This window comes from Cibotium barometz, chromosome 59, assembly GCF_041138505.1.
Source record: "Cibotium barometz isolate CiBa-2024 chromosome 59, ASM4113850v1, whole genome shotgun sequence".
Classification (NCBI taxonomy): Eukaryota; Viridiplantae; Streptophyta; class Polypodiopsida; order Cyatheales; family Cibotiaceae; genus Cibotium; species Cibotium barometz.
In genome coordinates, this window is record NC_141104.1 from 21,199,735 (window position 1) to 21,210,555 (window position 10,821).

General features: G+C 47.9%; 1 protein-coding gene across 2 annotated transcripts in view; it reads right to left on the reverse strand.

Annotated features, from left to right (window-relative positions):
* LOC147605592 (uncharacterized) overlaps positions 1 to 9,926 on the reverse strand; it is a 28,462-nt gene extending 18,536 nt beyond the window's left edge. For both annotated transcript variants that reach the window (XM_086793062.1, XM_086793061.1), the window contains exons 1-3: positions 9,541 to 9,926; positions 8,355 to 8,432; positions 7,699 to 8,258 (exon numbers count right to left, since the gene is read on the reverse strand). In XM_086793062.1, coding sequence (XP_086649188.1) covers positions 7,699 to 7,859 — 161 coding nt within the window. In that variant the 5' untranslated portion in view covers positions 7,860 to 8,258; positions 8,355 to 8,432; positions 9,541 to 9,926. The remainder of the gene's footprint in view (positions 1 to 7,698; positions 8,259 to 8,354; positions 8,433 to 9,540) is intronic.
* Positions 9,927 to 10,821: the final 895 nt, after the last annotated feature.

Below are 10,821 nucleotides of genomic sequence, written 5' to 3' on the forward strand. Positions count from 1 at the left end.
TGTCTTGTTTGATAGCGGCAGCACGGAGGATGTGATCACGGAAGGGGCCGCTAGGCGTGCCCGTTTCGAGCTCACTCCGGTGGACAAACAAGTTGAGGGTTTTAGCACAGGTATGACTACGAGCGTCAAGTATGAAGCTCTAGGTGCTAAATTAGTCATTCAGGGCATAGAGTTTGTGCGTGACTTTATGGTTGCCCCTCTTGTAGGAGCAGACATAATTTTGGGTATCCAGTGGTTTCACAAGTTCCTTCCTGATGTCAAGTGGGACAAGCACACGTTCCAGATTGATCGGAATGTGTCAAACACCCCTGTGACCATTAAGTGTGAGCCAGGTATTCCAAACTTTCCGCTCATAAGCCACTTGCAGGCTAAGCAAGCAGTCAGGAAAGGCGCACAGTGTGCGATGATTTACGTCCAGACAGCCCAGACGGTGGCCAGTGCTTCCGAGAAGTACTCGGTTCTCCATGAAAAGTTCCAGAAGATTTTTCTTCGGGACAGTCTCCCTCCCCAGCTTCCCCCGTCCAGACCGGAGGATCACAAAATTGATCTCCTCCCAGGCTCGGAACCCCCGAGCAAGTTTCCGTATCGCCTTTCTAAGGCAATGGAATCGGAGTTGGACCGCCAACTCCAAGAATTGTTGCAAGCTGGCTTCATCCGCCCCAGCGTGTCGCCGTTTGCAGCACCGATCTTATTTGTCAAGAAGAAAGATGGGTCTTCTCGATTGTGTGTCGATTATCGTGCACTCAACAAGCTGACTATCAAGAGCAGATTCCCGATGCCTCGAATTGACTATATTCTCAAGAGGCTGAATGGAGCTAAGGTGTTCTCTAAATTGGATTTAAAGAGTGGGTACCACCAGGTTCGGATTGTTGAGGGGGACATCCCCAAGACAGCTTTCCGTACAGAACGGGCCCACTATGAATTTGTGGTCATGCCATTTGGTTTGACGAACGCCCCAGCTACATTTAACCGCATGATGATGCGTATTTTCCGGGAGTTGATTGGAGTGTGTGTGTTCATATTTTTGGACGACATACTCATATTTTCAGCTACAGTTGAGCAGCATGACATTGATGTGGAGAAAGTCCTTAGGTTGCTGGAAAGCAACGAGCTCTATGTCAATGAAAAGAAGTCAGAATTTTATCTGTTCCAGGTACATTACTTGGGATATATAATCAGTGCCGAAGGCATTCGACTTGATCCGGCTAAAGTGGCCGAGATTGTTAACTGGGAAGTACCTCAGACTGCTTATGACATTAGATCATTTGTGGGTATATGCCAGGCATATTCCACCCACATTGACAAGTTTTCCGATCTCTCGGCAGACCTCACCGATCTGCTAAAGGGAGTGAAAACAAGGAGGCAAAAGATTCGAACGACTCCACGAGCGTTGGAGGCATTCCAGAACCTCAAGGTGGCTTTGTCGGAAGCGCCTTGTCTAGCCCTTGCCTCGTGGGACGAACCATTTCAGGTGATCACCGATGCGAGTAACATCGCAATTGGAGGTGTATTGCAACAGAATGGTCATCCAGTAGCTTACATGTCTCGTAAGTTACTGCCCGCCGAAAAGAATTACTCAGTCTACGATCGTGAACTCCTAGCAGTCATTCAGGCCTTGAAACATTGGAAACATTTCTTGTATGGCCGTGACTTCGAGGTTCGCACTGACCATCAGGCATTGCGCTGGATTCAGACGATGCCCAGTGCACAGTGGAGTGATCGACAGCACCGCTGGAGTCAGATATTCCAGCAGTTCGGTGGTATGATTGAGTACCTTCCAGGAAAGGCCAATCCAGTGGCCGATGCTTTGAGCAGGAAGGGACAAGTATCTGCGATTCAGACCACTAGACTGGACCTTGTTGGTACAGGACTAGAAGACATGAAGCACACGTACGCGGATTCCGAGGAATTCGGTACTCAGTGGGAACAGGCATTGGATGCCACAGGACCATGCCATTTTCTGATACGCGATGGTTGGCTTTACTACAAAGGCCGACTGTGTGTCATGAAACCATTCCGGGCAGCTCTTCTCCATGATGCCCATGACGCCATTACAGGTGGTCATAGGGGCATGAATTCGACTCTGGAGAAGTTAGAACGGCAATACTATTGGCCAAAGATGAGGCGTGATGTGTTTACTTATGTACAACGCTGTGACATTTGTCAAAAGGTGAAAGCTCCTCGTGGAAAGAAGATAGGGTTGTTACAGCCTTTGCCAATTCCTGAGGGTCCTTTCCAAGACATTTCGATGGACTTTGTCACAAATCTGCCTCCCAGTCCGAGTAAGCGTAATACACAGTGTTTGACTATTGTTGACAGGTTCAGCAAATTTGTGATGCTTATTCCTTGCAGGGCCAATGTGACCGCCGAGGATGTTGCCCAGCTCTTCATTCGGCATTGGTACCCGATTGGTGGGATTCCTAGGACCATAGTGTCAGACCGAGATGCCAAGTTTACCAGTCATTTTTGGAGGGCATTGTTTGATAATTTTGGTACTAAGTTGAATTTTTCCAGTGCATTCCACCCACAGACAGATGGCCAGACAGAGATATACAACCAGTTGGCCTTTGATGTGCTGAAGTGTTATGTCCACGATCAGCAGGTAAGTGGGAATCGTTTTTGCCTTTAGTTCAAGCTGTTTTAAATGACTCTTTTTCTTCAGCTATTGGCAGGACTCCATATGAGGCAGCGTTTGGAAGACCTTTCCAGTCGTTGTTAACCAGGACGTCGTCTTCAGTACCGGAGGCGAACAGAGTGACGGAGTCTTACCAGGAGATCCTAGAGTCCGTTAAAGACAGATTGGCTAAAGCGCAAGAGGCCTACACTCGACAGGCCAATAAAGACCGAAGGGACATGAGGTTTTCGGAAGGAGATTGGGTATATCTTCGGATTATGAAGCAAAGATTAAAGCAAGTGGGCAAGCGATGCCCAAAGTTGTCTTTCAGGAGCTTCGGACCATTCCCCATCCGGAAAAAGATTAATGAGGTGTCTATGCAGTTAAAGCTACCTCCGAGTTGGACTATGCATGATGTATTTCATGTCAGTTGGTTGAAGCCATATGCAGGTACACCCCTTTCAGAGGTCAAAGACGAAGCGGAACCAGACATCATTGATGAAGCTGAGGTAATGGTTCCAGAACAGATCCTTCTGCACCGTTTCAAGCATGGCTCAGGCCGAAGACTACGACAGTTCCTCACGAAGTTTCAAGACCGAGGAACTCATGAAGCGGTATGGCTCGACAAGGAATTTTTCGAAGACTATCCGGCTTTATTGACGGATTATTTGGAGGCTATGCAGCTTCCGTCAAGTTAAGCAGAAGGGGATGTCACGTGCATCCCGCACTTGGATGCCACGTAAACATTCTGTACAGAAGGTGCAGGACCTGGGATGGTGAACTGGTCCCATGTGAGCCCAGTCCGGGACGAGTCAGCCAGGGATCCATCTCAGTCGTCCGAGGTCAGGAGTGCATTGTCCTGCACATGAGTCCAAGGTCAGGTGTGCATTGTCCTGCACATGAAGCAGTGCCAGTCCGCGCTGTGAGTCTCCCTCTGGAATGATGTCGGATGTGCTGTGTATCTGGTTTGCAACTGGATGCCAGACATCTGTAGGCATGTAGATTGCATGTAGAGATGGGGTCAGCCCATAGGGCTACCCCAGGACAAGGGTTTGCATGTGCATACTTAGATGGGCATGGGGGAGGTGTAGAACCACCCCCAAGGGGCCAGGAGGGCCCAAGACTTTGCCCACCAGCCAAGGCAAGGGCTGGAGGGGCAGTCGGCCAGCTCCAGAGCCTCTGGACAGGCAACCGACAGAGGGTAAAAACCCTAGAACAGAAGGCGGCCAGGTGTGGGGGGCAGTCCCACACCTCTGCGTTGAATGCCCAGCAGCCAGGGTGCTGTCCCAGAAGGCTGCGCAGGCTGGACAGGCTCTAAACAGGTGTGAAAACACTTGATTAAAGTGTGAAAACATTTATTTATTATAACTCAGTCGTGGGGCTGTTATGAGCAGGCCGACTGGATGATAGGAGGGGTATAAAAGCCCAAGTCATAATTCATTTCAACCATCTCACAATTCACCAAGAGCCTCAAGCATTCAAGGGCCAGGACAGCCAAGGGTTTGCTAAAGCTAAGGGGTGAAGGACTGAAGGTCAAGGGCAGGTTTTCCAGCCAAGAAAAGGTCAAGTACTTTGTATTTGTTTCAGATTTACATCATTCTAATAAAGCAAATACACCATCCGTGGTGGGGGCCCTACAGAGGGTAATTGGGACCCAATACTGTGTCCTTCTCCATCTCCCCCTTCTCTCTCTATTTTCTGCACATCGTCTTTCAGTTTTGTGCGTTAATTCCGTCGCGAAAAGAGTGCTGTTTTCTGAGTTTTGAAGTACCGATCCTTCTCCGAAGCTTCCGCATATTACAGCTGGATACACGACATTCGACTTCGGGGAGTGTTCTTACACTTGGGTTTGGAATCATTATTTGGAGCAGCACGTCGTAGACTCTATGGTTATTTTCTTCCAGAGGAGCGATGTATCTGACAACTTGTTCTATTGCTTTTATAGCTAAGTTGTTGAGGAGATTGCTTGTGGAGCTTTCTTGGTACCTGTTTCTGCAGTCTTTTATCTTTGATCGAGGATGGCATCTCTGGCTTCTTGGAGTTCACTTAGCATCCGATGCTGAGAGGGTGTGTTAAGACATCATCCCCTTCTTGCTGTCTATGTCCCGAGCAAGAGGGGAGAACCTCGTATGTGAGGGACTGTAGCAAACAAAGCTAGGCAAGCACTGAAATATGAGGGAGGCATGCCAACTATATATATGCCCACATGAAGGCAGCCGACTAGTGATAAAGTACCTCCATGACCCGGAAAATACCCAAGACCATAAAATGGAGAATAAATATGGGTAAAATATAGGTGAGGGGTGACCAACCCCTCTGACTAACATGGTCAGCCCTACAGGCTAAAATAGGACACCAAATAGGAAGCCAGCAAGAAGGGGATGATATCTAACAAAAAGTACACACGGGAGATTCTTGACATGTTTCAGATGACTGGATGTAGACCAGTATCTTCTCCTATGGATACTAGTAAGAAGCTTTCTCTTCTCGATGCTTCTCCATGGATTGATTTGGGACAATATCAAGTTCTTATCGGTTGTTTGGTACGGTTGACCTACTCCCAATTGGACCTTTGTTTCATAGTCAGCTTATTGAGTTCTTTCACATCCAAGCCCCGTTAGCAGCATTGGCGGTGTGCTCTCAGGGTGCTTTGGTACTTGAGTGGTACTTTAAATTTTGGCATCTTTTATGGCCAAGGGTGCACTCTTCTTGGATGGACTAATTCAGATTGGGCTAGAGATCTCGATACTTGACGTTCGACCACTGGTTGTGCTTTCTCACTTGGGTCTGGAGCCATTTCACGGAGCAACAAAAAGAAGCCTACTGTGGCGCTTTCCTCTACAAAGGCGGAGTATTGAGTAACCTATTGTGCTGCATGTGAGGCGATTTGGTTGCGGAGATTACGGGGAGAACTTGGCTTTCCTCGTATTGAATCTACTCTTCTTTGGTGTGACAATTAGAGTTGCATCGCCATCGCCAAGAACCCTATGTTTCATGCTCGTACGAAACACATCGAGATCCAGTATCATCATGTTCGTGAACGAGTTCTTGCTGGAGATTTGTGTTTGGAGTACTGTCCTTCTAGAAAGAATGCAACAGATTTGTTCACCAAGCCGGTGTTTCGGGCTTCCTTGGCTCATCTTTGGCTTCTTGGAGTTTGTTCAGCATCCTGAGAGGGGGTGTTAGCAATTCATCCCTATATGCTGCCCATATTTGTTTCCTTTTATGGGCCTTGATTGTGGGCTGGCCACCCCTATTTTCCTCGCATTTTTCCCAAGTCGGGTGCTGAAGTCCAGTCGACCAGCCCCTTACCTATATATAGGTGGGCTGGCCTCTCCCATTCCATATGTTCATTCATGTTGTTGTGTGGTTCATGTGTTGACACACTTGCTCCCTTTTGTATCCTTCACTTCTGAGACTACTAGGTCTCTTGCTTGGTATTGTATTCACTGCAGTATATTCAGCCTTTTGGCTTCATTTCTCTCTCTCTCTCTTGCACTCTCAGTTCAGCACATTTTAGTTCTCCCTTTGCTTCCGCTCTGTGCACACTCTATCACCTATCTTGTGAATCTTAATTAATAGCTTAGTTAGAACACACCCATACACCATGTGTGAGGAGACCACTCTCTCTAGTGAAATGAAGGCCATGGAGCATCCCATGAAGTATGAGCTTCAGAAGTGAGGCCCTCATGTGCAAAACCATGGAGTTAAAAGGCCCTACATGAAGACCCAGAGGTACAAAAGATATGGGTTGCAAAGCAAAGGACCACCATGAAGATTGTCCCCATGAGAAGCGGCTCAAGGATTTTAATTCTTGCAACAAAAAGACGTCATTTTCAAGGAAAACTTGTATGGTAAGTTTGAGGCAAAATAATTGTTTCTTCTTTCATAAAACAACTTGAAGTTGTATTTTGTGACGGAGACTTCCCCAAGAATTGTTTGAGCCAAATTAATTGTTTCTGTATTTTGTGATGGGGACTTCCCAAACAAGTCCAAGTGGCCATTGGTCAGCAAGGATGCATAGTGGTAAAGATTCAATTAACATTGAATGTATGGCTGGTCCAAGAGGGCATAATCAGGCCATGCTAAAAGCCTTCAATTCTTGGCCATTCTAGAATGGCCAAGAATTGAAGCCAGGGGACAATCTGTCCCATGCATGTTAATGGCTGATCATTTGCCGGGATTGAAGATATGGTAAGACGCTGCAACAGTGGTTTCAAGAGACACGTATGCAATGTTCGGCAGAGTAGAAGAAACATGTTTGTAACGCTGTTTGCAGTTTGTAAGGCATGTGAGCCCTCGGCCAAGGTTATTAGTGGGTAAGTTTTTTACGTGGGCCAGGATATGCAGGCCATCCATCTTTCCACTGTATTTGGGAGGCTCAAAGCAGCTTCAATATCTCGGACTGCTCCATGCATGGCATGTGAGTTGATCCGCTGACAAATGGAGGGAGGAGAAGAAGACCTCGATCTACAAATGGAGCTGGAACATAAAGGATCCAAGAAGGGGATAAGCGATGTCAATGCTGATGGCAATTGCCATGCGCATAACGATGTTCATGGCGACTGGAGTGTCAGCTCTCATGACGGCTCTCACAATGATAGTCACGTGATGACTCTGCAGTCACCCCACATGATGATCCACGTGGAGACTATACAGTCCACTTCTGTGGTGACTCAATCAATAGGCGTTTTGACTGCTGAAGAAGGGAGGGGTGCTCGTAGGCCTGCATACCACCATGATTCACCCCTCCTATGTTAGGCTTGAGCTTGGCGTAGGCCTGCTCCAAGTCTTGACTTCCCATGGGTTGTGACAAACCTGCACAGTCCAATCAGGATTAGCATCTATTTGTACGTGAGGTGTTTCTACATGCTAAAGCTGGTTGAAGAGATCCTCTTTATGCACAACTGGTATTGCTCAGGTAGCCCTAATCCCTCTGTATATGTTTCAAACCTGTACGTTTGAAAGAGGACCAACTTGCAGGTCCCTGTTAAAATATGAAAACAACTTTCCAACAAAAAACAATGATCGCCAGAAAAAAAGGACTCAAGAGAAGTAATATCTTGAAAGAATGATAGGCATACCGCAATATCACCATTGTCAAAGCTGTAGCATCTAGCATTTCGAGCAACTCCACCTGCATTTCTAGGGTCAAAGTCCCTTCCTTCAATGACAATGGGAACAGGTTCAGCTGATTCTGTAGATTTTTTGTGTTCTGATGAGTTGTCTGACGCTGTTCCATCATCCAGCTCTTCAGTAGGCTGGTCAAATACAGTTTGCTTTTTCCACAGTTGCTCGTCTAATCTTGAAATTCTTGAGAAGAAATGAGAGTTTTGAAACAACTGCAGCAGTGCAGCACTCCTCTTCTTGTGCCCCTCCAACCTGATAAGGCTTTCACTGACCGGATACGTGTTCACATAAGGTGGGCATGACTCCACCTCTGCAGCAGGTGTGTGCTGCTTCTCCTCTCCTTTATCACTTGCCTCTGAGCTTTCATGAAAGGAGGCACTGCCATTTTCTTTGTCGTTGTTCTCTTGTGTCAAATTTGCTTTGTCCATCATGGCAGCCACTCTGAAAGGGGTTATTATCTCCGGCATCGAAGCATCATGTGAAGACACATAAACTACAATGCTTAAGCATTCACCTAGGCCCAGACCAACAAGCTCATTGTGATTCCAAGGGTAGGCTAAGATTAAATACCCAGCCATTTGCAATTAAAACCTTGGATCCACATGCTTACCTGGAAAGACAAAGCAACGGTCCAGACCCATCACTGATGTCATTTCTCCACCCAGATGCCAATCACTTGGCAGCCCCCCTGCAACCCAAAAAAAATTTACACCCAAACATAGTGAGTTAAGCCACCTTATGCATTTAGTTAATCAAAAACTGTGCTGGATTCGAGACACAACAATAATCCATTCAAAAATTAAAGACCTTTGTAGCCACACACACGCAGTCTTACAACTCAAGCCCTTGGAAACCTCAAGGTTCATCAAGCCCTCCCTGCAAAAATTGGATATAACCAAGAGGCCCAGTGTCCATCGTCCCTGATTGTTATCAACTCAGCAGTAGAACCAAAGTTGGCATATATGGATAAATAGAAGTAAAAGATGACAAAGATATTCAGACAGCACTGCACTGTGCATTACTCTTTTCAGATCTATCTTTTTATGCCAAGTAGAGAATAACGAGAGGAAGTGTAGTGGCAGCAATGAAGATAGAGAAATCATATCCTTCCTAACATAAGCTCACCCTTAAAGCCAACACTGCATGGACCACAACTATGCACCACTTTCTAGATCAAAGCAATAATGTATAATGTTATCCAAACGCACTTTTAGACGCTGTCATATAAGTTGTCCTGTGTCTCTGCACACGGATCATTGCACAACAAATTGGCTTCAAACTTCAAATCTAATTTCTAAGTTCGCGACAAGGTACATTGTGCTGGTGAGCAAAGTGCTTGAATATCCAAGAAGGACTCTCATTCTCCTCAACGAGGTCAACGAGGACATCTCAAGCATCCGTGCTCCTTTAAACCCCACCCACATCATGCGTGGAGTAATGGGATCATACAAAGATTAAGCCCCTTTCAAGATAACGTACAGTGGGACTTTAAGTATATCACCCCCCACCCAGAATACCCAGCATCATTGCGATCGTCACAGCCCATCACCCTGGCACCAAGCCACATTCAGGACCGGACAAGAGTACTACATGGTGTGCGTCGGCATGAGGTGGGATGTGGGATGTGGAGCCAGTTGCATTTGTGACGGCAGTTCTGATAGCAGAATGGCCAGATTCAAGCAGAAAAGCAAGAGATGGCACTTGCATTGGTGATGGCACAAGGAAAATGTGTGAGATAATTCAAGCAAAAAACCAAGAGAGCTAGACAGCTAAAAGGGGAAAAGATGAGTCCATACTGGACAGGACCAAGATGCCGCCCCTGCCTTCTAGCACGTCCAGGTGATCCTCGATGCCGACTCGGTTCCTGGTGCGGAGGGAATCTACAGCGGAGACGGCAGCTGGGGGTGCAGGGCGAGCATCCTCGCTATCGGAGTCGAAGGTGGGCGGGGGAGGCGTAGCTGGTGGAGCACGCGGCGGCGCTTCCCGATCGGAGTCGCTGTGCAGGGATGGAGGGTCGGAGATGCTGGAGAAGGAATGCCTCAAAAAATTCATCGCATCTGCAGCCAGATCCCTGCGCACTTGCTGAGAGAGAGAGAGAGAGTGGGTGTGTGCGCGCGCGCGCGCTATATACGAACGCAGAGAGAGAGAGAGAGAGAGAGAGAGAGAGAGAGACATTCCTCTTACATGATAATCAAGGAATAAGAGTAGTTAACAAAGGTCTCTTAGAGACCCTTAACAATTCCACAATGGTTGACTTGAAAGGGTGCAATGGTTCCACTAACAACTTATCACTCAGAAAGAGAGAGGTGCTGGGGACGACGAGAGTGCTCTGGAGAGGCAAGAAGGGGGGGGGGGAGCCTCGAAAGATAAGGGCGGGGCGCAACGAGTAAAATCAGTAATGAAGTAGGGAGAGGAGGTGAGGGAGGGTGGAGGGGTGGAGAGGCGGGGGAGGGGTGTTGCTAGGAGACATCCATCGGAGAGAATGGCTGTAGGAATGGGCTCACCGAGGGCTCAGAGAGGCCAGTCGGCCTCTCAGAACACTGGGAGACGGGGGGTCTCTACGAGGGATAGGTCGCCATACTAGTGAGGCTGAAGGGGCCCGGCAAGGGTGCGTCACCAACGAGAAAACCTTGAGATAAATGCTCATAACGGTTCTCTGACATAATCGAATCCTTCTGAGATTTGCCAACCTAGTGCTCGTACGATAGCGGTGCTCAGCTCGAGTGGTCGTCTGGTGGCCCGAGCACGGGCCAGCCGTCCACCACCTCTCCGGTAGTTGGGTCATCCGAAGTCAGGGCCTAGGGCTCTGCTGCCTGAGAGCCTACCGCTCTTCTTGCCCCTTGACGAGGATCAGCACAAGAAACAAGGGGACGAACCACTGGGGGCAGTCTCCTGGCTTGCCTCCGCTGAGGGTAAGCTCTGACGGCCCATCTACCTGCAAATGAAACATTGGCCTGGGAGGCTATATGGGGTCGCCATGGAGGGTAGGAAGAGATATACAATGCGGTACAGACTCCAACGAGGCCACACAAATGCAGAGAGATGGAATCCTAGCTACCCGCACGAGGGCAAAGGCA